The sequence below is a fragment of the Hyla sarda genome, chromosome 5 (genome assembly GCF_029499605.1).
Source record: "Hyla sarda isolate aHylSar1 chromosome 5, aHylSar1.hap1, whole genome shotgun sequence".
Classification (NCBI taxonomy): Eukaryota; Metazoa; Chordata; class Amphibia; order Anura; family Hylidae; genus Hyla; species Hyla sarda.
The window spans coordinates 313,539,392-313,567,310 of NC_079193.1; the positions used below are offsets into that span (position 1 = coordinate 313,539,392).

A 27,919-nucleotide genomic window follows, 5' to 3' on the forward strand; every position below is an offset into this window, starting at 1 on the left:
CAGATGGGGGTTGCTGCTGAGCGTCTTGGTGTCACCCGGTGCGGGCCGCACCCGGGTCGCAACGCCACTGGATTAGGGTGTGCCTGGGCACACCCCGTGCGCACGCCTATGTATATGCTTTGTAGCGTGGCACTGGGTATCTGCAGAGCAGCTCCTATTCAAGTTAAAGGGGTAATCCGGTGAAAACCTTTTTTCTTTTAAATCAACTGGTGGCAGAAAGTTAAACATATTTGTAAATTACTTCTATTAAAAAATCTTAATCCTTCCTGTACTTATTAGCTGCTGAATACTACAGAGGAAATTATTTTCTTTTTGGAATGCTCTCTGATGACATCACGAACACACTGCTCTCTGCTGACGTTATTATAATAATAATAACGCTTTCTTTATTGTTGTCCTTAGTGGGATTTGAACCCATGTCCCCAGCATTGCAAGGCAGCAGTGCTAACCACTGAGCCACCATGCTGCCCTTAGCATACATCTGCTATGCACGGTTGCTAAAATGGACAGAGATGTCAGCAGAGAGCACTGTGCTCGTGATGTCATCAGTGTTCCAAAAAGAAAGGAATTTCCTCTGTAGCATTCAGCAGCTAATACGTACTGGAATGATTAATATTTGTTAATAGAAGTAATTTACAAATATGTTTAACTTTCTGCCACCAGTTGATTTAAAAGAAAAAAGGTTTTCACCGGAGTCCCCCTTTAAAGGGAGCACCAGCACTACAAACAGTGTATGGGACAGAGGCTTCAAGCTCCTGGACAATTTTTATCTTCAACGCTGTAGCTGTGCCAATCAGCAGGGATGACAGGTGTCACAATCTGCCAATCAGCTATTGATGGTCTATCCCGTGGGTAGGCCATCAATAGTTTAAAGGGAACAAATCATCAGATTGTACCCTATATAATGCTTTACAAAAGCGTTATATAGGGTAAAATCTTTATCCTTACCATCCCCTGGGGGACGCTCCGGCCTGCGGGGATAGTGAGGATATAAACTTATTAACTGCTCCCCGCCGACCCCGTAAATAGTCCCCTGAACTCCTCTCACCTAGTCCCATGTCTTCGATCGGCAGCGATGCCCTCTATGCTTGATTGACGGACCGCGTCATCACTCTGCTGACTGAACAGACGGAGCAGAGTGATGATGCGGCCTGTCAATCAAGCCGAGAGGGCGTTGATGCTGGTCGAAAACACGGGACTAGGTGACAGGAGCTCCCCTGCTCAGGGGACTACTTACATAGCCGGCGGGGAGCAGTTTATAAGTTCATATCCTCACCATCCCTGAGGGCAGGAACATCCCCCGGGGATGGTGAGGATAAATATTTCACCCTATATAACGCTTTGCGGTAAAATCTGATGATTGGTTCCCTTTAAGGCCGGGAAACTTCTATTTGCTTGTAAGATCTGCACACACTTTTACTATAGCTTGCACAACATTGTCAGTGTTGAGATGAGACAGAGGATATATTACTAAAAGTAGGAAGAAGGAAAAAGGGTCTGCTGCATAGGTAACACCTACTAAGCTCTGAACTAGCAGGCATATCATAGAGAACAAGGCCTGGTCACATAGTCATATTTAATGGGAATCTGACAGCTTTTTTATTTGCTAAGAGCTTTAGACACCATTGAATAACTGTTAGAGTATAAAACTGATGGTGGTTACCAAACTAATAGAATTGCATTTATAGTACTCAGGCAAGTGCCAAGGAAGCAGGGCTGAGCTGCTCGCCTCTGTACTCATCTTCACCTCCCAGCACCTCATTAATTGACCTACAGAGCCCTGTATGTCAGACAAGGAAGAGGGTAGGAAGTGAGGGCGAGTGAGAAGGTGTTCCAGGCAGATAGTAGCGTAAATACCCTTACAGCTATCCCATGGTGTCTACAGCTCTTAGAAGCAAATACAGCTGACATATTACCATTAAGTGACCTACAAAACATTGAATAGTGTGGTCATTGCCACTATTGCCTCTTGAAAATGCTGTGGGAGCGGCGAAACATGTAGAGGCTGGCAATAGAGTTGCATTTTAAGTAATATCTCACTGGCCAGTAATTGTGTGGTCACTGCAGGACCATATACATCATAGAGGGAGACAATTCCCCTCTATACAGTGCACTTTTATGCCTGGCCAGTAGGGCATCAGTTTTATTAGTTTCTTGGTTGGTAAAGTTATTTTAATATGTTACAATAAAAGTCAAGTTTTAGGGGTATATACACATATAGGTTTAGTCTGTGACCAGCGGTGCCCAAGAATATAAAACAAACAAACAAAAAATTACAGGGATTTTTTAAAGTCAACACTTTAGCTGGAGAAACTGCACAAGGCCTCTATTCTTCTTCTGATATGATAACATGTTTGACATTTAACATAATGGCTTATCCTATGGAAAAAATATATATCCTTGTAGACGAAGAATATTTTTAGTTGATGTATTCAGTATTAATGACAATTTTCACATTTTGACACTTTCATAAATTCCAGAATGTAGAAACATATGTGTAATCTGTGACGCCAAATAAAAGATGCCTGTTACTCCCAAAAAATAAATTAATAATGAAAACCACTTTATAAACGCTACATCTCTTGGGTAACAAATAGTGTTGCCAGCCAAACTAGATCTGTTTGAAAATGTATTTATTTTTTGTTTCTCTTTTTGTGTAAATATTAGTATTGATTTTTACATTTATCACAACATGCAGCATTGTTCACATTGTGCTTTATAGACGTGTATCACACTGTTAAACCTGAGTTTACGGGCTGATTTATATTGCCGTTCCTTTAAATACCTGTCTAGCAGTCTTGAAAAGCAGGCATCCCCTTATTTTTCAGGACACAGCTTGTGTTACCTCTACTTTACTAGTGAATCTCCTCTAGTATGGTCACAGAGCAATGGAATGACTTTTATCAGTTTTACGAGTCTCCACATGAAAAATACACTATGTAAATCTCTGCCTAATATGGCCATGTGCATGCGGGTCTGCCGCCTCATTTTTGTTTTTGGCTTCTTTCCTTTAAGCCCTGATACAGAGACTTGTTCTACGGCTTTCACTAGTCTCATGACACGTAGTACCTGCTGCGCGTATGTACGAGGATGTCTAATAACTGCTTAGGAAATAGGAATTGCTGTCACAGCCCTAATAAAAGTTGATGGTGTTTTAGTTTGGTTTTTTAATTGACATTGTAATATATTTAGTTTTTTCATTGCAGACAAGTCGTAGATCTCCACTTATTTTCCGGGCCAGCAGTTTGACACTGGTTGTCTTTTACTTACAAGAGAGATACATTGAGAATATTTACAAAACTTGGCCTATTCTGTACAAACAGTAAACATTAGGACTTTTTTTAACAATTTTTAGCAATGGGTGACCTCAGGAGTGCAATATGTGGACATGCTTCATAGCAGCTTAGGGAATCAATGGCTATATTCATGGCTTCATAGAGCATTAGGGCACCCAGTGTTCAGGGGGGCAGCATTTAATTGATTTTAAAAAAAAAGTAATTTTGATGTGTCTGCTTCTGCTTGTTGTGGCCTGAAAAAATCTAAACTATTTTTCTCCTTTTAATAGAATCAACGTGGGTCATAAATGCTGTGAAGTTTTCTTGCGGATTTGCAGCCACAGCATGATCATTATGATGTTGATTTGTTAATGATTTTACAACTTTTTTTCTGTTTTTGATGCCTCTGTCTGTAGTTCCATCAGATTTGACAAGAAGAGTAATACAACAATCAATAGCAATCCATAGACATTCTCCCTGTTAAAAAGATGGACCCCATTATAAGTCAGTAGAGTACATTGGGCGCTGTTGTTGTCTGTTGTTTCATATTGGTTAGGGATATGGATATGTGCATGTTAAGGAAGCCCTGCACAAATACCCAGTAATGGAAATCCATTTATTGAGGACAACACGTTTCGAGATGAATAATGATCACCTTATCAGGTTGGACCTAGTGAGATCATTCTGCATCTCGAATTGCATTGTCCTCAATGAAGAAATTCACATTACTGGACTTATGTACAGCTCTTCATTAGCAAACACATATCTACATCCCTAAGCACTCCCCGCATCAAGTTCTTGACTTGGTGATGTAGTACACAATATAGTGACTCTGCTGGGTAGTATGCAACTTGGGTGTGACACTGTGCAGCTGAGACTCCACTAGCTCTAAGTACAATGTCCATATATTCAGAAAGAATGCACATGTACAACAGGATTCATACTCTTAATTCCATATACTTTACCGCACGGGAATGTGCCTCTTTTCTTAGCTTTAAGAAATATCTGTCGTGGTACTTTTTTCTTCCTCAGATCCAACCTTACCAACATATCACCGATCGACTTACCCCTGCGGCACACAAATCTCAGTTTGAATAATCTGCCATATTTGGGGTCCGCTCTCAACATACCCCAATATTTACAGATGACATTTTTTACCAACTTCGAATGCCCATTAAATACAGAAAAGAACACATTCTCCTCTTTTTTCTTCTCCCTTTTCCTATCTGTTTTCTTTTTTCTCAATGTTTCTTTTTCAAAGTAATTACTAATAGATTGCAGGAAATAGACTAGGTAGCATCTAGTACAGTGGTCCCTCAACTTACAATGGCATTAATATTATCAACATACAATAGTATTTTCTGGACTATTGTAACTTGAACCCATATTTCACATACAATGCTACGGAGGACAGTCCAGATCTGAGAATTGTGTTAATAGCTGGAAGATCTGACCAATCAGATCAGGCATTTCACAGGTAAAACACATGTATTACTGAGTGCATGCGCCTCCCTACAGTACAGGGAGGTATTACATGTTCTATACTACTCTTTACCTGTGCCAGGGTTAGGTGCTTCTCTTTACTCCAGGTGAGGGTGGCTTCATTTTACATTTTTTTGGACACTGTGTACTGTACAGGACCCTGATGAAGCTCCTATCCTCTACATAGACAGTGATTTACAGTTCCAGCAGTTCTTCCTTACTTTTATATCTAAAGAAGAAGTATCATGGAAAAAAAAACTTTCCTTTGGATAGGGGATAAGTTTTAGATTGTGCGGTGTCCGAGCACTGGGGCCCCCCGCAATCTCCTGTTTTTGAGCCCCGGCTCTCCTTCATAGCGGCCCGCCGAAGCGGGGGCCGTCACGGCCACTCCAAATAGCTCTATGGGAGAGCCGTTCGGCAATCTTCGGCACTCCCATAGAACTATTTGAGGGTGCGTGGTGGCCATGCTTCGGGCGGGCCGCTGTGAAGCAGAGCCAGGGCTCCAAACAGGAGACCGCGGGGGGGCCCAGTGCTCGGACGCCACACAATCTAAAACTTATGCTTTAATGGGATACGTTTGTTTCCATGATACTTCTTCTTTAAGGACTTGTTTCATCTATATTAGTTATCTACTTATTTTTCTATAATCCTCCCTTAGTCCTATTTTTGGATTACATTTTAGGGACTTCAGAACCAATTACCAGGTTTCCATAGAGTTATGGTCTGGGCGCACAATGGTCTCAACATACAATGGTCGTCCTGGAACCAATAAATATTCTAACTTGAGCGACCACTGTACATTTCAGGACATTGACAAAGTAGCATTTAGTATTGCTTTGAAGAACAGCACACTTCCCTAGGGGGAGAAAACTGTGACAGAATATTTTTAGGGTACTTTCGCACATGCATAGTTTGATGCAGATTTTGCTACCCATTGAAGTCAATAGACAGCAAAATCTGCTGCAGCAAAAATAATGAAGAAGTGAACTCTGACCACCTGATGTACCTTCTGTCAGCATTATTTTCCTGTTCTGCTTGTTCACTGTCATCTGGTCCTCATAAGGCTGCACAGATGTTGCAGTTGGATAGTGCGCTACGGCCATATGGGCGCAACATTACTCAGGCTCTTTAGTCTAGACCAGTGTTTTCCAAACATTGGGGGGGGGGGGGGATTTATCAAACTTGTCTATTTTCCGGATCATTATAGACCAACCTACATAGCGTAAGGCCGGTAAATTGTGCGCCTAATTTATCAAAATTTGAACGGCTCTTGATATTCTGTGCACAGACTTTGGGATCTACGCATTAGACTGTATTTAAACCTGCTTCAGTATGGTCTGACATTTCAGCATACATTCGCCCGATGCAAATTTTCGCTGAAAAGGAGGGGTGGAAATAGCTGATAGCTTCTACCAGAATATCGGTATAAATTTTCGGCTATCGGCCTGAAAGGTCACAGTTTATCGGTATCGGCCCTAAAAAATCAATATCGGTCGATCACTACTAAAATTTGGGAAAAAAGTTGCACATATTTAGACTGCCACTTTATGTGCAACACTTTTAGACGGGATAAAACTGTCTAAATCCTTTGATAAATCTCCCCCATTGTGTTTCCAGCTGTTGCAAAACTACAACTCCCAGCATGCTAAGAGTTGTAGTTTTGCAACAGCTGGAGACACACTATTTAGAAAACACTGGTCTAAAGTACAGAAAAAAAGGGAACTACATATAGAAATGTTGTCTATTCCTGAGCACAGCAGAGTAATCTGTAGACAGGTCAGAAATAACAGGTATACCCCAAGACCTGTACAAGGCCTTAAAGTTTTACTGCTATTTAAGAATCTTTTGACATGCCACAGAGACATGTCAACAGGTTTGATCGGTTGGGTTCTTGGTGCCTTATTTACTAGAATGAGCAGGGAGAAGCCCTCATCTAAGTAATTCTCTTCCCATGTTTCTTGTTGCTGCAGGAATCAGCTACTATAGTAAGTCTATGAGCTTGGCTCCTGTAACAAGTAGAGACGAGGAATGGATGGGCTCCATAGAACTACAGTAGAGAACGTCTTATACGCTGAACAGTGAGATGGAGAGTGAAACGCTCGCTCCCGCCGCCGTCTTCCTCCTCAGTGCACCTGCGCAGTGCTATGTGAAGAGAGCGCGGATCCTCTCTGCACCTAGTATCGAGAGCTAACCTGATTGCGCGCTGCTCTGCACAGGCGCACTGACAGTGGCGGGAGCGAGTGCTTGCTGGATGACACACAGCTGTGCGCACGTTAAATTAGCTGAAGGGCGCATGCGCTGGGACCTGTGTGTCAATCACACAGCGGTCCCTGCACTGACATACATCGCGCCATACCTATCCCACCGTCAGTGGCTTTGAATAAAAGCATTTGTTGGCGTAATGAAAGCCTGCAAATATCAGGTAAATATATTTCTATACACACCACCTGCACCCAAGTTATTGCACCCAGATTTCACGACAGTTGTACTTTAAATTTGTACCCAACATTGGCATCCAAAGATGGAGGACTTATAAACGGATAGTTTATTAACAGACAGAACTCAAATAATAATGTACATAAGCAATGACTGTAAATTCTATTTTGAAGAAACTAAAAGAGTAATGTCCACCACAGTGTACATTTTAGCAGAAAGCCCTATGATTAGAGAATGCACCTGGCACTGCATTGGTGGTTTTTTTACGTGTTCCGTTTACAGAGGCTTTCTCACACATCGGCACACCACTTATCCGCTAGCAGATATACAGTGGTGCTAATCCACAATATGTACACAGGACTAAGATGATCAAGATTCAGTGAGAAAGACTAGCGTGGCACTTACCATTCTGGTGCATTTACTTTGCTTAAAGGGGTACTCTACTGGAATTTTTTTTTTTTTTTTTTTTTATCAACTGGTGCCAGAAAGTTAAACAGATTTGTAAATGACTTCTATAAAAAAAAATCTTAAACCTTCCAGTACTTATCACCTGTTATATGCTCCACAGGAAGTTATTTTATTTTTTAACTTCCTTTCTGTCTGACCACAGTGCTCTCTGCCGACACCTCTGTCCATTTTAGGAACTGTCCAGAGCAGGATAGGTTTGCTATGGGAATTTGCTCATACTCTGGACAGTTCCGGACATGGACAGAGGTGTCAGCATAGAGCACTGTGGTCAGACAGAAAGGAAATTCAAAAAGAAAAGAACTTCCTGTGGAGCATATAACAAGTCATACGTACTGGAAGGATTAAGATTTTAAATAGAAGTAATTTACAAATCTGAACAACAATAGAAAACGTAGGTGCAGTGCGGTGCGGTGAGTGCACCTACGTTTTCCATTGTTGTTCTATTTGATACTTCATCTCTTGTACGTGCACCCTGCAGGAAACTGTTATTGGAGGTCACCGCAGACCTCAGGTGATATAGTTCCCCCATGTATGCTCTCCCTACACTTCCAAGTTGATAATTTACAAATCTCTTTAACTTTCTGGCACCAGTTGATTAAAATTTTTTTTTTTCCAGTGGAGTACCCCTTTAAATTCAAACAGGTAACACGTGGTAGTGGGAGGCACAGACAGGGCAGGGGCATCATAAGGCAACAGTCATTTTGTGCCAACTAGGCATTTCCTCTGGCCTGAGCAGATAGCCTTTGTCTTAGGACACTATAATGGCTGCCATTAGTGACTGTCACCCAACATCTGTTACCCAAGTAGGTGAATAAGTTAGGTTAGAAACACCTTGATGTATTATTAAAATATGTTTCCTGTACAAATTTTCTGTTTAAGAAAAAGAAAAACTACAGTTAGTAAATATTTAATGTTCTAGGCGTGCAGCAGAGGACACGTCTAGTCTTTTCTACCTTGTGCGAAGAGATGAAAGAGCTGATTATTAGGTAGATGAAAAATACTTCCTTATCCTGCTCTCTGTACATTTGTAAAGATCTCGGGATTGCCAAAGCATTTGCAGATAGCATATACTTATTAGAGCTTATAAGCCTGCTCCAGTGAAGCTCATACAGAGCCGTGTAAATGACAGTGTGAATTTCTGTCAATCACAAGCAACTGATTACTCAAATTGCAGCCTCCGCATAATATTTATATAAGCTATAATGTACTTCCAGCCAACAGTAATGAGGCCGTAATGACACACACCACTCTGTATGACTTATAAACAGCAAGACATAAAGCTGAGCGCTTTATAGACAGAGCAGAAAGATGCCGCCACATGTGTAATTTGGCCAGATTTTGGTAAATCAGTAATTATACAATTTTGCTCTTATTGGAAGAAAAGAGGCTTTGAGTGGCAAGTCCTGCCTGGAGGATTTACTGGATATTAACATTGGATTTCTTTGTATTCCTCAGATTTTCACTGTGGTCTCAGATATGATTTCTAAACGTAGGCATATAAAATATGGATTGGATGTAAAATATAAATTAACACTTCTTATAAACATGTAGTATGGTATTAGTGAAACACTTAGGGAGTGCAAATATAAATTGTACAGATCTATCAAATTCTCAAATTTTGATTGTGAGGGTTTATTAGGCTTTATATCTAGATCTGTCATAAGGCTGACCCTACTGGGGTATAGATTGGTTCTCGGGATGTTGGGTCCATAATGGTGTCCAATTGCTGCTGCAGAACATTACATAATTATATACAAGTTATCACATTGGTCTGCAGTGCCTGGAAAAAGGGATCAGATGGAATTTCATCACTATATATGCAATATATGTATGTAAATAGACTGAATGATACAGGTGAGGATCACTGCTAGATTATAAATTCAATGTGTAGTATGGCAGGTCAACTCTAAAAAATCAGCTCTGCACTCTTCAGTGCCTGGAAGAAACAGAGACAATAAACGGAGGGCTGGACGATCATACACCCTGCTTTACTTCACTCAGAAGACATTTGTCATTTAGGGGATATTTGACCTTTTCTTTTTTTTCTTTTTTTTTTTTTTATCTGAGGGGTTCTCAGTGAATACTTATTCAACTTAAAATTTTGTATTGCCTGAATATGGGCACTGTCACTTTACGAAAAAGAAAATAATAATATGTTGGCCATTGAAAGTTAGATATAGCCAAAAGAAACACATGACTCCCAGTCTTGCTGCCATTTCTGTCTCTAAAGAACATGGTCTCTATTGTAAGTCTATGGCAGTTTTCTCCTGCAGGAGATGGAAGACACAGCAAAGTGCTTCTTTTGGCTATATCTAGCTATTGGTCGAGGTCGGAACACCTAGAACCCAGCAAATCAAAACTTTTGTACCTATTACTGTAAAAATAAATTTAACATGTACTAGGGAGTTTTAATCAGTCGGAGTCTGAGTGTTCAGACCCCAACCAATTGCTGCTGACCGAGACAATCTCATAGACTTACGTCGGCTAACTATGGGTTGTCTGAACACTTATACCCCAACCAATCTAAACTTTTGACATATCTCTACGGCATGTCAAAAGTATTTTAAAGTGACAGTGTCCATTTAAATCCAGTTTTTTCATATGAAACATATTTTTGTAAATTTTTTGCTTTTAAATATCTTTATTTAGAAATAATTCTGAAACCCTGCAGTTTAATAATAAGCTGAGACTTCTTGTTTTGTAGAGAAAACTTTTCTGCAGTATCCTCCTGATCAAAGCAGGATTCCAATAAAAGGTGACAACAGTGTATAGATAAGAAATGATTAGGCCATTCATAATAGGTGATGGTTAGACCTCAGTCCCTCCCCCTCTCTGCACAATGACCTCTGTTTAGGTCTTAAAAAAAAAACCTACCAAAGAAGCCAGTAGTTTCAGCCCTAGTCTGTGATATCTGTCCAGAAAATTCCGTGCAGAATGCTCTGGCAAAATGGCTATCCAATAATAATGTACATAAAAAGGAACAAAAAAAAAATACTATCTGAAAATAGAAAGAGATGAGCTAAAATGAATATCGGTATCTGACTCTAAGCAGCAAAAAGTAAAAAAAAAAATAGAAACATTCACTTTAAGCTGTATTTTCTATTGGGTTTGGAAACTGAAAAAAATAATGAAAAATAATATACAGCTCACTTTTGTCATCAGAACAGTTATAATGCTGAAGAATTTTCTGCATAGTCAACCATATTAATTATTTCTTAATTCTGCAAATATGACTTTTTCCTATACCTTTTCTTTATATTGAGTAGTGAAAGTGCCTCGTGTCTCAGTGGGGTATAGTTTCTTGTAGTTTGTGTATCCTGATACCTTTATGTGCTTGTCACAATGTGTGTTTTAATGTGTTTGTATACTTGTACTATTAGCTTGTCTTCTGTACTAATTGATCTCTTTGTCTATTAGGTGGAAAACTTGCAAAATGAACTGAAAACCTCAGAAAAGAAATGCATTACGGCACAGAGGGAGGTAGGTTCAAAGAAAAAGCTTAGCTATTAGTCAAGGATCTAACTGGTCTCGTTTCTTTATATTCCAAAATGAAATATGTTACATACACCAGCCAGCCATGATATTAAAACCACCAGGTGAAGAAAGTAACATAAATTATCTTGTAGTAAATAGAAATAGGTAACGTAGCACTCACCCTCCAGATGCGGTGGAGAAATCTTTATTGTGGCATCACAAAACAAGGTAGGACATACAGGACATGAAGAAAAAGTTAATTGCGGCTCTCCACGAGCCCGGGACAGGGGAGCAGCGGCAGCTCTATTTTGCAGGCTAATAACGCTTGATCACACCTTATGGCTCCCCTGTCCCGGACTCGTGGAGAGCCGGGGTGAACTTTTTCTTCATGTCCTGTATGCCCTACCTTGTTTTGTGATGCCACAATAAAGATTTCTACACCGCATCTGGAGGGGGAGTGCTACGTTACCTATTTCTATTTACTACAGTATTACGTGCTTCTTCCTACAGAGGCACCACGGTCCCTCTGGAGTATCCATATCTCCCACACAGCCAAGTATCAGAAGGGTTTCCCCCGGGCCGGACTTTCTGTCTTTATATAACTACAGCTGGTGAGCAGTCAGTTCTTAATGTGTTGGAAGCAGGAAAAATTGACCTAAGTGACTGTTAGGGCCACATTATGATGGCTGGGTCAGAACATCTACAAATCAGTAGGTCTTGTAGGGTGTCCCCAGCATGCAGTGGTTAGTACCTACCAAAAATGGTCCAAGTAACAACAAAAGGGTCATGGGTCCTAAGGCTTAAAGGGGCATTCCGGGCAAAAACAATTTATCCCCTATCCAAAGGGTAGGGGATAAGATGTCTGATCGCAGGGGGCCCGCCGCTGAGACGCCCCGCGATCTCCCTGCAGCACCCGCATTCTATGCGGGTGCTGAATCTCCAGTTTCGGAAACCTCTGGGTTTCCGGGACTGGGGACGTGCTGTCACGCCCCCTCCTATACACATGAATGGAGGGGGCGTGACGTCACATCCCCAGTCCCGGAAATCCGGAGGTTTCCAAAACTGGAGATTCAGCACCCGCATGGAATGCGGGTGCTGCAGGAAGATTGCGGGGGGTCTCAGCAACAGGCCCCCTGCGATCAGACATCTTATCCCCTATCTTTTGGATAGGGAATAAAATGTTTTTGCCCGGAATACCCCTTTAAGTAGGCAGTGTAGGCTAGCCTGTCTGATCCTACAAATGAGTGTGCAAGGTGTCAGAACACACAAGGCATTTCAGCTTGCTGTGCTGTAGCAGACTTGTCAGTGTGCCTTTGCTAGCATCTCTCCACCACAAAAACTGTGTACATTGGGAATGTAAACGTCAGAACTGAACCCTGGTACAATGGAAGAAGTTGACCTGGGCTCTTTGAACTGGTTAAAAACAAAAAGGATACCGCATGGTATATGTCTTTATTTCATTGTTAAACCACTTCATGGCTGTGGTATCCCTAAAAGGTAGTGTCATCTTGCAGGAAGGTAATGCACCCTTTCACACTGCAAGATTTGTCAAAGAATGGTTTGAGGGCCAAAATGCAAATTCCCCAGATCTCTAGCTAATTGATCATCTGTGGGATGTGCTGGAAAAACAAGTATTATCCAAGGAGATCCAAACTCACAATTTACAGGACCTAAAGAGGTTTTCCAGGGTGCAAAAAAGGTATTACCTTTTCTGTTCCTGGACACTTAACTTCGGCCCCGTGCTTGTCTCGGACGACATCCCGGTACAACATCTCACCCTTTACTCAAGACAAGTGGGAGGGGGTACTGATGTTGCGGTGACCACTTGAGGCCTTTAAGGTATGCAAAGGTATACTTCCAAGACAAGCACAGTGTGAAAGTGGAGTACAATCACCCCCTTAAAGCGTCAGAGTTAAAATCTATGTGCCAGATACCACAGGACTCCTTCTTGTAGATTCCATGGCTGGGTAGACCAGGGACAATTTGGCAGTAAGAGGGGGATTTACACTAGTTTTAATGTTATGGCTGATTAGTGTGTATGTGTTCATTTGCATTGAGTGGTTGAAATATAAAATACTTTCACCTCCTGAATTGGAAGACTAAAAAAAATTGCTCTGTATTAATTTAGTGCATCAAAACACAAATAATATCGATCTCATTTCCTTGAAAAGCGAAGATATGAATTTTCTTATCATATTTTTTTTAAAGGTGCTTTTAGCGATTTATTGAGCAATATGACGAAAAAGCAAATTTTATGGCAGAAAAAGGATTTGAAAATATATTGAACTTTGATGAATTTGCAATCTGATAAATGCATGAAGTCATTTTGCCTCTAATGAAACATCATAATGGGATGTATGTGTATACAAAAGCAATTTAAGGTCGGGCCATTTGGTTTGCATGTGGTAATTGTATGTCAAAAGGAAACTCAACTTTGGAGTTGGAGTATTCATCACCAACTCCCTTTAGATACAAAGATTATAATTTGCTTTTCAACATACTCACTAAATGAGATAATACGGGCGCTCTGAAATTTTAAAAGGAGATTGATATCTTCATTGAAAAGCCTTGCCTAGAAGGGACAACTCTGGCTACAACATGGGTTTTATCAATAAATTATGATCCAATAATCCCGTTCCTCAATCCTTTGAAGATCCATCAACGGCTTGTCAAACCCTCAGAATGACTAATCATTTTAAGTATGAATTCTTTATTCCATCCACCAGCCTATTCTCCACGCTGTCCATAGAAACTAATTGATTACTAGGGTTTCTCCTTTCATCTGATAGGACAGGAGCAGGACCATAAAGGCTATTACCTTCCCACTCCCGGCTCATTTCTAAACCTGGTGTAGTAAAGCTGTGAAAGTCATAGCTTTAATTTTTTACCGTACAATTCCTGATACATTCTCTTTTTGCTCAGCCACCCACTGAACCTCCTATCTGCAGGGGACTTAGACAACAACCAGCATCATCATTTGTGCAATTGCTTTGATGTACCTTGTGAATATGTATGATGTCATCAGTCATGCACGGAATGACATAGACAAGTAAGGCGTGCTTTTCAGGAGGCAGAAGATTATTCTCGCTAGACTGTAGTAATCTCCATTATTAGTAGGTTTATGCAGAAGTATAAGCCGTAACTTCATATATGTGGTATAATACAGTCCTAACATGATAGGTCAAAATGCCATGTCTGCTATATAATAAGATTGTATTGTTCCTGCAATTACAATTTTGGAGTTCTGCATTGTGCCGTTCTCTATGGTGATTCCTCTTAGAAATGTCAAAATTAATTGACAACGGGGTGTTACTAGTTGAAGGTGTGTCTAAGCACAGTCTCACATTGCCATTCAGTGCTGATTGTATCAGACTGTGCAGGGAAACACCTCTTTGACAGGTGAAATGGTAGAAACAAGTTATCGGGTTATTTAGAAATATTCAGAAACGGCCCTACCTAGAAGGATGAGAAAAGATTTTCCAGAATTTTTAAATGGGGAATACAAACATTTACTAAAGCAAATATGTCCCGAGTAGTGCCAGATCCTCTAATTTATTCCATTGCCATTATAGTAACTTCGGTTTTAATATAGGGTCAAAAGAAGCAGACCACACGTTATTTCTAGTATTTTATTATTATTATTATTATTATTATTATTATTAAAGTCATGTCCCTTTTATATTTTTGCAGTATTGAAAATATCTAAGACAAACCTTATGCATTTTACAGCAAACTTGTATCTTTCAGGCTTAAAGGGGTACTTTTTTTTTTTTTTTTTAAATCAACTGGTGCCAGAAAGTTAGACTTGTAAATTACGTAAATTAAATTATTACTGATGAGAACTGGAAGGGTTAAGATTTTTAAATAGAAGTAATTTAAAATCTTTTTAACTTTCTGGCAACAGTTGATTTAAAAAAAGGGGTACTCCGCTGGAAAACATATATTTTTTTAAATCAACTGGTGCCAGAAAGTTAAACAGATATGTTAATTACTTCTATTAAAAAAATCTTAATCCTTCCAGTATTTATCAGCTGCTGTATGCTCCACAGGAAGTTCTTTTCTTTTTTGAATTTCCTTTGTGCCTGACCACAGTGCTCTCTGCTGACACCTCTGTCCATGTCAGGAACTGTCCAGAGCAAAGAGCTTTACTATGGGGATTTGCTCCAACTCTGGACAGTTCCTAAAATGGACAGAGGTGTCAGCAGAGAGCACTGCGGTCAGGCACAAAGGAAATTCAAAAAGAAAAGAACTTCCTGTGGAGAATACAGCAGCTGATAAGTACTGGAAGGATTAAGATTTTTGTTATAGAAGTAATTTACAAATCTGTTTAACTTTCTGGTACCAGTTGATTTAAAAAATAAATAAATCAATCCAGCAGAATACCCCTTTAAAGGGGTACTTCCGTGATTTTTTTTTTTTTTTTTAAATCAACTGTTGCAAGAAAGTTTAAAAGATTTGTAAATTACTTCTATTTAAAAATCTTAACCCTTCCAGTACCCATCAGTAAGATTTTTAAATAGACGTAATTTACAAGTCTAACTTCCTCTGTAGTATACAGCAGCTGATAAGTACTAGAAGAATGAAGATTTTTTTTATAGAAGTAATTTACAAATCTGTTTAACTTTCTGGCACCAGTTGATTTAAAATATTTTTTTTCCAGTGGAGTACCCCTTTAAAGGGGGTACTCCAGTACTTTAAATGATATCCCCCTATCCACAAGGCGGACAGAAGGTAGAGGATTTTGGTCACATTATTTTGGAGTGTGTGACATGTATACATCAGCAAACTGTCAAAATGGAATGGTGACATATACATGCAGAGACAGGAATAGATTTAAGGTTTTTCTGCAAATATCATGTACACTTACCACCACTAGTCCTATAGTGCCATTTGTTTTGCTCTGCACAAAAAGCTGCAGCAATTTGTTTTGTTACTCTAATTTGGTCGTCTGACTCTTCCAGTGCCTTGTGGTAACAATAGAATGTCAGACTCTGACTTCCTGTGGACTACAGGCATCATCACCTATCAGATCCCCTCCTCCTAGCCGAAAGACTCCTTTCCACCACTCCCACTCTGCTACCTCTATGCGATCAGGATATATTGTAGTTATACACCTCTTCTGAGGTTTTTGCCGTGATTGTACCAAAAGTCTACAGAAGATTGTAAAAGTGTGTGTTTTCTACCACAATTTGGTAAAATGGCTGCAAAAGAGGCAGTAAAAATGTGTAAATGTAGGTTATGCTGCCCTATAGAAGCAAAAAAATATATAAAAATCCTGGAATGCTTCTTTGTTAATGGCTTAAATTTAAATGGGCACTGTCATGAAAACAAAAAATTGATATGTTGTAGTACTACAACATATCTCTAATATAGTTTAATTAAAAAAAGTGATTTTAAAACAGTTTAAAATCACTTTTAAATTCGGCCACTAGGGGTCGCCCTCCTAGTGGCTGAATGCATTCTGCAGTGACGTCACTACAGAATTTCGACTCATTTCAGCCGGGCAAATGAGTCGAAATTCATTCACTGCGCGCTGGCTTCCTGTCTGTCAATCAAACAGGCAGGAAGCCAGCGCAGTAAAGTCCAGGAGCAGCCGCCCTGGCCGCACCATGCACGCAGCCTGTACCTCAGCCCAGTTGGAGTCTGCACTCTCTCTGCAGACTCCGGTAACTGAATTGGATTCCCCGTTTCTTCGCAGCTCGCCGCGCAGCGCAGAGTTTGCTGTCCTGGCTTCTTCTATCCATCTGAGCGACCGGAGGTGAGGGGAGGGGAGTGGGGGCGGGATGTTGGTATGAATGGGTGCCTCCAGTTGTTTCCCCACTACAACTCCCAGCATGCCCTGTAAGCCAATAGATGTCAGGACATGCTGGGAGTTGAAGTTGTGAAACAGCTGGAGGCACCCTGTTAGAACTAAGGGCGGAAGTCCCCCCCAGCAGGCATCAGTGACGTGGTGCCTGCTGGGGAAGTCTGCCCGGTAGTGAGCACACTACCAGGCAGACAAAATGCCATTTATTAGTCAATAAATATAAAAATAAAGGCAGGGAAGGGGTAAGGGATAGAAGGGCAATAGGCAGGGACAGAAAAAAAAAAGAGGGTTGGTGGGAGCTACCCTTTAAAGATGTAGCCAACTTAATGATGTTAATGCAATTGCAGCTGAGCTTCAATACTAGACAGTTTTGAAACAAAAAAGTAGAATGTGTTATGCTGAAAGTCACTTGTTAAAAAGGGTTGAATAGAATTAGAGGAAAAGGTCGATGTCTTCCACAAATAGTGCCACTCCAAGAGTGGATATAGCTGGTATTTACTTTTTTCAAACCCCAGGTCTTGACCCCTTAACGACACATGACGTAAATGTACGTCCTGTGCCCTGGTACTTAAAGGAAAACTGTCAGCTTGCTCCCCCCGCACTAACCAGCGGTACTGGCTGGTTGTGCGGGGGACACTGATCAGTTTGATGCTTACCGTGCCCGGATCCGCCATGCTGTTCGGCCGTCATTTTCTATTTTCGGTATATGCTAATTAGGTGCTAACTTGCACCGGCCAGGCTAACTGGCACTCTGACATCAGTGTTTCTGGCCTAGCTCATCAATATTCCTCCCCTCTCTCTTCATTACAGAGCGGGGAAAAGAGGGAGAGACGGAGGGAGGGGAGGAATATTGATGAGCTGGGCAGCACTGTGGCCAGAAATGCTGACATCAGAGTGCCAGTTAGCCAGGCCGGTGCAAGTTAGCACCTACTTAGCCTATACCGAAAATAGAAGATTATGGCGAAACTCCGTGGCGGATCCGGGCACGGTAAGCATCAAACTGATCAGCGTCCCCCGCACTACCAGCCAGTACCGCTGGTTAGTGCGGGGGGGGGGGGGAGCAAGCTGACAGTTTTCCCTTAACACACCAGGACATACATTTACATCCTGTACATGATCGCGAGCCCCGGAGTCGTGCTCATGTCATGCGCGGCAGGCCCCGGCTGCTATCAGCGATTCCATTAATGTGCGCCATAAACCCTGCAGATCACGGCATCTGAGGCAGTGCAGTCTACCGCGGAGATATGATCATCCATAATGGCTGATGGAGGTCCCCTCACCTGCCTCCATCTCCAGGGGTCTTCTACTCTTGTCTGAGATCGAGCAGACCAGAGCAGAAGATTGCAGATAATACTGATCAGTGCTATGCCCTATGCATAACACTGAACAGTATTAGCAATTAAATGATTGCTATAAATAGTCCCCTATGGGAACTATTAAAGTGTAAAAAAAAAAAAAAAAAAGTTAAAGAATTTGAAGAATCCCCCCAGAAAAAGTAAAAAAAATAAAATAAAAAAAATTAATAAACATGTTTGGTATCAACGCGTGCGGAAATGTCCGAACTATCAAAATATAATGTTATTGATCCCATATGATGAAATGCGTAAATGTAAAAAAAAAAAAAATCAAAAATTGCTGCTTTTTTGTCATATAGTATTCTAAAAAAAAAATGTACAAAATTTACTCCGCCCCTAGACATCTTAGCCTCTATGCAAAGGATAGGGGATAATATGTCTGATCGTGGGGGGTCCTGCTGCTGGGACCACACATGATCTCTGTGTAGCATGTTTAATACAGTATGTTTACGTCCCTTCGTGACGTTGTGATGTCACGCCACGTCCCCTCCATCCATGTCTATGGGAGGGGGCGTGACGGCCGTCACTCCCCCTCCCATAGACAAGAATAAAGGGGGTGTGGTGTGACATCACGAGGAGGGCATACTTTATAGAATGCTGGGTGCTGCATGGAGATCGTGGGGGGCCCCTGCAATCAGACAACGTGTTCTCTATCCTTTGGATAAGATGTCTAGGGACAGAGTACCCCTTTAAGGTGGCCTTTCAGGTAGTTGGAACAGCCTCTTCTAATGCCCATGTGCATGTACTTTGAATGGGTAAAAGTGAGAAAGTATATGCTAGCCTCCTCTGGCATCTGCTCATCTTCCAAGAACAAAAGGGTCAGGCAAGGGTATTCTTCCATCCCTTGACATCTCCTATGGATGTGGATTCGGGAGGCAACCATACACAGGTGGTCGATCCTGCTAAAATCCAATGTTTATAGCCAACTTTACGGAATGGATAGAAGCTCACCTGCAGGAGTATGTTCCATTGTCAGGAGTTCATAGCCATGAATTGCAGCAGAAACACAGGTGGACAATATGGAGCTACAAACAAGTACTGAAATGATAATAATTTAGTGTACTTTCCCTCGCAATCAGCCCTGTAATAAGTCATCAGAGAAATCCACATAGTTTACAGATAAATCCTAATAACTCCTCTGATCTTGCCCAGCTCCTGCTTGCAGTTGTTTTGAAGTTCTATCGAAACGGCAAATAGCTTCTTCATGGGAATCACATGATGATGCACACATTAACCTAGAACCACGGCTTAAACATTACAAGTTGTAGCGGCTCTTTTCATATATATATATAATTATTTTTTATTTTTTTTATAATATAAGCCTGATTTGAATTAAACAACCTCTGGAGGTAGACTAATGCATATTATAGTAAACTGGTAAATGTAAAGCGTGGGAAAGGTTCAGACATTCCATCTCACATATTGAATCAATTAATAGCATGTACAAGGAAACCATGATTATTTGAAGGAGTGGAGAAAAATGACTTGATTCTTTACAAGTATTACAGACTATTATTAGTATTCCAGATAGCCCTTGTTCTAGGGAGTCCATCATAGTCTTTGATCTGTCTACATCCACAGCTGGAAATCCTGCGCCAAGCTCTAGAAGCAACACAAACTGACAACAGTCGCCTCCATAAGGAAAGTGAATTTGTGGCTGCAAATGTTAATCAGTGGATCAAAGAGCAAAAGTAAGTAAATTTGATAAATGCCGCACATCATTTTCTGCATTGTTTAAAGCATCTTTTTTTCTGAACTGTTAAGCAGTCCTAGGTATAGTGTTGTATTACAGTACTCTTTTTATGACTCGAGTGCCTGGTTTATTTTCGAGACTTTTTTGTTTGTTTCTTCAGTTTTTTTGAGGGTTGAGCTAAATAATTTACACTAGTTATAACTTTTGTTTAAGGACAATGGTTCAGATTTTGGAATTTTCAAATCTTGGAATGTTATGTTTTATTACTTGGCAGCAAATTGCCAAATAAGGGTGAAGTGTGTTTCCTTGTGACTAGGCCATATTTTATTGTTTGTTTGTATGTATGCATAGTTTTTATCTACTTATATTAGTTCCCCCCCCCTTTTTAGAGGTGTGAATAATCTACCTTTAAAGGTGTACTCCGCTGCTCAGTGTTTGGAACAAACTGTTACAAACGCTGGAGCTGGCGCCGGGAGTTACGTCCCACCCATAGACTTGCATTGAGGGGGTGGGGCGTGATGTCATGATGGTTCAGGGCTATGACTATGACGAGCTCCCAGTGCCGGCTCCAACGTTCGAAAGTTTGTTCCAAACGCTGAGCACCCCTTTAATGTGTATATAGCAGTTTGTTTTCTTAAAATGAAGTGTCTTACCTTTGTATGTCTTTCCTTACCTATCTCCTGCTGTTCAGACAATGCATACAGTAAATAGATGTCACCTCTTGTGGTTATATAGTAACATGTTCCTACTGCTGTAGCAGAGCAGTGCCACATGGCCTAGTCATGTAGACAATTCCTCGTCTGTGACTGCAATGATTACATTATAGGGTTAATGTAGAGGTAATGCTCCCAAGATTTTAAATAAAGACTGGGGGCTCCGACACCTGCTCTATTCATACTATAAGGGAGCTACCAGAGTACAGCGCTAAACTATCTCCAGCATCTCCCATACAAAATAAATGGAGCAACTGTGCACACGTGACCGCCACTGTATTCTAATGGAAGACTCATGTCCCTGTTCATGAGGTTACAGCATGCAACCAGGTGTGAAGAAGGACCAGGGTTCCTGTTCCATTGATTTGATCAGTGGGGAACCAGTGAGGTTCCATTGATCAGTGGGGAAGCCGTGGGGATGGTTGAAGCCCCAAAAACTTATATGTATTGCTTTTTCAATGCAACTAAAGTCAGTGCAACTTAGAGATTTTTAGATGATCAAAAATCTCCTATGTCTCCTCCCACCTAGAAGATCTTTAGTTGAGTTTATTTGCAAAGTTGCTGAATTTGTACCATAATGTAAATGTTTTGTAGAAATTAAAAAGTGTAACTATAAACATATACATGCCTTTTAGAGTTCACCAATAAAAAAAATCGACAAATCATCTATTTTTTTTTATTTACAGCTTATCTTTGTTTGAAATATGCACATTTTTACTTTATTTTATTGTTACGAGAAATAAAAACAATTGAATTGGGAAGAAAGTTTTTTTTTTGTCTTATTAATTTCCCCAATTATTTTATTATGCAATAGAAAACTACTAGGGAATAGCCTTGCTGACAGGTAAATCCCACATTTATCAATTAGAAGTTTCAAGTGAGAAAAAAAAGATGTCTTACATTAAAGGGGTATTCTGGGCAAAGGATAGGGGATAAGATGTCTGATCGTGGGGGGCCCCTGCTGGGACCCCCCGCGATCTCCCTGTAGCACCTGCATTCTGTGTGGGAGATGCGTCTCCAGTTTCGGAAACCTCGGGGTTTCCAGGACTGGGGATGTGACGTCACACCACGCCCCCTCTATTCATGTCTGTTCATCATCACTCCTAGCTCCTTCTAGCCTCTGTCTGTTCTTCCTGGCAACTGATTATTGTAAAATTGCGCTCACTGTTACACCTTTCATAATATAGGATAGTATCTGCTTTAATCTATCCCTATACAGTGGAGTCATTATAAAGATAATATGTACATTTTTATGCTTAGCTTTGAGAGCAACCACAACATTTTATGCAGCCAGAGACAATATAGTCACATGGTCTCCATGGGTGGGTGGATAGCATTACTTCAGTTAATCCCATCCAGCCTGCTATTCACCCACCCTCTGCAGCATAGCCATGCCTCCTCTGGAGACCATGTGACTTATGGCATATTGGGAGAGATCTATCAAAACCTGTCCAGAGGAAAAGTTGCTGAGTTGCCCATAGCAACCAATCAGATCACTTCTTTCATTGTTTTTTAGAGGTCTTTTAAAAAAGAGGCAATCTGGTTGGTTGGGCAGAATCGCTCCGTGCGTAATGACCAGCGATACAGGGGCCGGAGCATCGTTATATCACGGCCCGCCTCCTTAATGCAAGTCTATGGGAGGGGGTGTGATGGCTACCACGTCTCCTTTGGATAGGGGATAAGATGTCTAGGGGCAAAGCACCCCTTTAAGGACATTTACATAGGTCTTGGCTGTGCACTTAGGGTCATTTGGGGAGATTTATCAAAACCTGTTCAGAGGAAAAGTTGCTGAGTTGCCCATAGCAACCAATCAGATCGCTTCTTTTATTTTTGAAAAGACCTCTGAAAAATGAAATAAATCTTATTGGTTGCTATGGGCAACTCAGCTACTTTTCCTCTGAACAGGTTTTGAAAAATGTTCCCCATTTTCTTGTTGGATGGTAAACCTTCATCCCAGTCTGATGTCCAGAGTACTATTGATCAGGTTTTCATGAAGACTATGTACATTGTTCCATTCAGTATTTCCTCAACCCATACCAGTCTCCCTGTCCCAGCTATTGGAAAACCACCCACAACATGATGCTGCCACCACTATGCTTCACTGTAGGGATGGTATTGGGCAGGTGATGAGCAGTGCCTGCTTTCTTCCTGACACTTAGAATTGAAGCGAAAAAGTTACATTTTGGTTTTATCAGTTTCATCAGTCCCTCTTGTTTCTCCCAGCTTGAGAGTCCATTTGGTGCTTTTTATTTATTTTTGTAATTTTTTTTTCAAACTCCATACAGGCTTTCATGTGTCTTTCACTGATGAGAGGCTTTTTTCTGTCTGGTTTTGCAGTGATGGTTGATCTTATGAAGGTTTTCTCCATCTACACCGAGGATCTTTGTGGCTCAGCTAGAGTGACCATTGGAATCCACTTTGCTTTGTTTGCTCTTCTTCTTCCTGTCTCTGAGCTCTACAGGCAGCTCTTTCTTTGGCTTGGTTTTTGCTCTGATATGCATTGTCAGCTGTTAGACCTTATATAGACAGGACTGTGTTTTTCCAATTGGCCGGCCAATCAATTGAGTTGACCACAGGTGACTCCAATCAAGGAGTCACCTGTGGTCAACTCAAACATTTCTAGCATTCTGTTTTCATTCTGTCATTGCATGGAGAATGATTGGGGAAAACTTGACGTTTTTATTTTTACTCATGGCCACAATATAACAAAATATGAAAGATGTGAAAAGGCCTAAAAACTTCTGAATGCATTGCATAGAGGCTATGGAAGTCTTGGATCCTATATTCAGCCAAGAAAAAGAGATAAGGACATTTTTTTGAGGGATAAAAAGTTTTTTTTAAAAGTCCCGCCGCTAGGGGAAGTGAATTGCCTTTATTGAGGTCTTTGTAGATGGACCTCAAGGAGACTTCCTTTTTGGAAGTATGGATGTACTAAACTCCTTTCTGGATTCTTAACATCTAAGAGGAAGGGAGAGGTATCATCTGTTATCTAATCTGGCCAGAAAAAGCCAAAATTGTTAACCCTTCCTCTGGTAACCTGAAGATCAAACTCTCATCCTAATAATCTCCCTGATCTGAATTCACGGTTATAGGGCTTTTCTTGAAGGATACATCAGCCTGCCATGGCTTGATCCAAATGGCACATCTTCCAGTAGTAGACAGGCCCTTGCTTCTTACAGCCAGCTTGGTCGCAGAGACACAAATGAGTCAGAAATAAAGTCCATAGCCATGTTGACAAACAATGCCAGGATATCATTGCTTGAACATTTTCCATCTAGGTCCTCCTCTAGGTCCTCCTATTAGCATATGATTCTAAAGGTCTGATATTAAGCATGGCTACATCCTGGTTTCACAGCAGCAGCATGGTTACTTCTTCTCAAGGCACACTCAACTCTCGTTGTCGGGCTCTTTCAGGTTCTCTTAGACAGTTTGGCTATAGCCACATCCACCTTGGTGGGGCATTAGCCACAGAAGATGCTGCTCCCCAAAGGTGAACATCTGTTTAAGTCTCTTGATTAAGACAAGAACCTTAACAGGTGCCTAGAATTTTAAGAACATCAGAACCTTGAGGGATTCATGCACATTGAAGACCTTCTATTCCCTAAAGGTGTATCTATCCCGTCATATGTTCTCTGGTCTTCTGACCAGATTGCCTGGATAAGTTTATGCATGTTCTCCATATTTAGAAAAGTGATCTAATGAGACATGTCGTCTTTAGAAGAAAAGGTAGAGGAGTGGGCTTCATCAATTACTCTTAATTCAGACAGTACATAATTAGCAGGAGAACTCCTAGAATTATTAGGATCGTGCAGGACAGGACTTCTGCTCTCCTAGCATAAAGAAGTTCTAAATTCCTCCTTCAGCTCATTTATGTAACAAAATTCTTCACCCATATGATAACATCACAGGTAGAAGGAGGGATAGCAAAGAGGACTACAGTACAATTGCGGCAGCAAGGGTGCTCTTAGCCATTTGGCAAGGAAACTTCTCATTCACTGCATGTCAGATGACGTCTGACATTCTGTGTCAAACCTAAGATTAGATAGAAAAGATAAACCTGACATATAACTGCAGTAACAGGATTAGTCCACTGGGTGGCACTGTGAGCACCAGTGGAGAAAACACTGCATCACAGAAGAACTCAACCCCAAAGGGTAGGAACCCAGGAAAACTACAGACTTATATAGACAAAGAGCTACACCAAGGGGAGGAATCCTCCTTCCCTGCTACTTACTCTGACCTTATGTAAACATGTTGTAATATGAGGGTGTAGGTTAGACTTAAAGTGGTATTGTGGGCCCTACTTCTTCTCTCTTCTTCATGATCCCAAAAGAGTGCATGAGAACAGGTCCTGCCAGTCACTGACTGCAACTGTCTCATGCCTCAAACAGTGATTGGCTGTTTCTTGTGATGACACTAGAACCAGGAGGAAGTACTGACCAGTGGGGACCAGAAGCTGCAACTGTGGGGGATAGTGGTAGGGGAGTATTATTGCTTAAATTTTTCTACTACCTGAGCCATATATATATATATATATATATATATATATATATATATATATACACACACACACGCTGGAAAACATTAAATCAACTGGTGCCCGAAAGTTAAACAGATTTGTAAATCCCCATAGCAAACCTATCCTGCTCTGGACAGTTCCTGACATGGAAAGAGGTGTCAGCAGAGAGCACTGTGGTCAGACAGAAAGGAAATTCAAAAACAATTCCTGTGCAGAATAGAGCAGCTGATAAGTACTGGAAGGATTAAGATTTTTAAATAAAAGTAATTTACATATCTGTTTTTAACTTCATAGCACCAGTTGATCTTTAAACCGCGGAGTACCCCTTTAAAGGAGAAGTCACGTGTAAGAAAACTTATCGTCTATCCGCAGGATAAAGGTTAAGTTTTAGATCGCTGGGGATCCCACCGCTTGGGCCCCCCATAATCTCCTGTATGGAACCCCAGCTCTCTTCCACAGCGGCGCGCCACGCCCCCCTGCCCATGCCCCCTCTATATAGAAAATAGGCAAACGTCTCTCCCATAGACCTGTATGGAGGGGCCGGGTGTCGTGACCCACCTCTGTGGAGGAGAGCCGGGGCTCGATACAGGAGATCTTGGGGGGTGCCCAGCTGTCGGAACCCCGTGAACTCAAACTTATCCCCTATCCGCAGACTTTTTTCTAGGGATCGACCGATTATCAGTTTGACCGATATTATCGGCCGATATTCATGATTTTCTAAGTTATCCGTATCGGCAATTACCTTGCCAATAATGCGAGCACTTTAAATCAATGAACTGCAGCGTCTTTTGCGGGGCCAGAGACCACCGCCCGCTTCTCTCCCCCTGCCTGTCCTGAGTCCAACCACTGCCGCTGCCCGATTGCCTCCCCTCTGGCCAGAGACCGCCACCCGCTTCTCTCCCCCTGCCTGTCCTGAGTCCAACCACCGCTGCTGCCCAATTGTCTCCCCTCTGGCCAGAGACCGCCGCCGCCGCTGCCCCTTTCCTCCCCCATCCCCGGTTTTATAATTACCTGTTCCCGGGGTCTGCACTACTTATGGCTCCAGCAGCGTCCTGAGCTGTCACTATGCGCCGGGCCACTGACGGTAACGTCGCATTGAGGGCGTCACTCGTCATTGTGCAGTGCACAGCAACAGCGCAGGACGCTGCCGGAGTCAGAAGTAGCGCGGACCCCTGGAACAGGTAATTATAATTATATCCCCAGGCCAGTGGTTCTGTTCATGGTGAAGGCAAGGCTGGTGACCAGGGACAGCTCTCCTCCGGTGTCCGGGTACAGCATGCCCCGGCCGCAGGGCAGCAGAGTGCAGGGCCGGGGCAGGGCTGAAGAGGGGCGCCTGGGGCTGAACTCACTCAGCAGCTTCTCCATCTCCATTGAGCAATGTGGCGGGGTTGGACTCAGGACAGCAGCGGTGGTGGTTGGACACACACGGCGGGCAGCAGCGGTGGTTGGACTCAGGACAGGCAGGGGGAGAGAAGCAGGTGGCGGCAGCGGTCTCTGGCCCCGCAAAGCCGCTGCAGTTCATTGATTTAAATCGCCCGCATTAAATCATTGATCTGCAGCGGCTTCTGCTGGGCCAGAAACAGTTTATCAGGGTATACCCGCACACACGCACCCTCATTTTACCAAGGATATTTGGGGGGGGGGGGGGGGGAATTAAAATGCAGGAATATCGGTATAAGTTATCGGACTGAAAGTTCACACGTTATCGGTATCGGCTCCAAAAAATCTATATCGATCGATCCCTACTTTTTCCCCACAAGATTTCTCCTTTAATTCACATACAGCCCCTTTAAATCTCAGAAATCTCATAGCTACATTGATATTGCCAACTATCAATAATCAATTACAAGTTTGGCTGCCACAGGTCATTTTCGGAAAGATCTAATCACCCGATTGTGCTAGCAGAATTGTAGACAGTCAGTGTTGTAATAGGTTGGCATTCTAAGGCAGATTAGTGAGGTTGGTTTTTCTCATAGTTTACGTTCCAGTGGATGACATTACAGTTGTATAGGAGCTCCCCATAGTGTACATAACTGTAATGTTTAATTGCTTAATTTTATTTTCTTAAGCACTTTGATTTTTTTTTGTGTATTATTTAGCAGCGTATCAAATGTTCCACCAAACTGCAAAAAGTTAAAACCTTTAAATCCCACACATGTCACATATCCCATGTATATGAATCCAAGTTTAGTCTGTGTTTTTATTATATTATGTGCTTGGCATGGGGACCTTCTTTTCCATTTTAAAGAGAGACTGCCAGACAGCTCTAGAAAACTTTGAGGCATCATATGAAATATTTATACATATCTCAATATTGCATTTTGTCAGCAGTTTTGAAATGCCTCCCTAATTGGGAGGCTTTTCCCCCCACTGGGAAAGTAGAGACTGCGAGGCTGTGAGATGGCTCCCTGAAGAGGTGGGAGATGTTTCAAAGTTAAATCTGAAGCGCCATTAATTCAGCATGGGGAGAATTGTGAGCATGTTTAAGCCAGACTTTTCATTCGAGGCCTTGCAGCAGCAGCCAGCGGAGTGCGTGGGCCTATTTATAAAATTAGAGGGTTACACCTGGTAAAAGTCCTGTTCTGAAACTTAGCCACGCTATAATCAAAAGCTGCTTATTTCCAATCCCCCCAAAGCTCTGATTATCAATGTACAGAGGGGCGGCATTTATTATTTTATTTCTTTTGGTGCAGCGACA

At 41.6% G+C, this 27,919-nt stretch overlaps 1 protein-coding gene across 7 annotated transcripts in view; it reads left to right on the plus strand.

The window, feature by feature from the left end:
• LOC130274181 (cingulin-like) overlaps positions 1-27,919 on the plus strand; it is a 419,288-nt gene that overhangs the window by 279,423 nt on the left and 111,946 nt on the right. For all 7 annotated transcript variants that reach the window (XM_056522196.1, XM_056522193.1, XM_056522192.1 and 4 more), the window contains 2 exons: positions 11,079-11,141; positions 19,878-19,987. In XM_056522196.1, the coding sequence (XP_056378171.1) occupies positions 11,079-11,141; positions 19,878-19,987 (173 nt within the window). The remainder of the gene's footprint in view (positions 1-11,078; positions 11,142-19,877; positions 19,988-27,919) is intronic.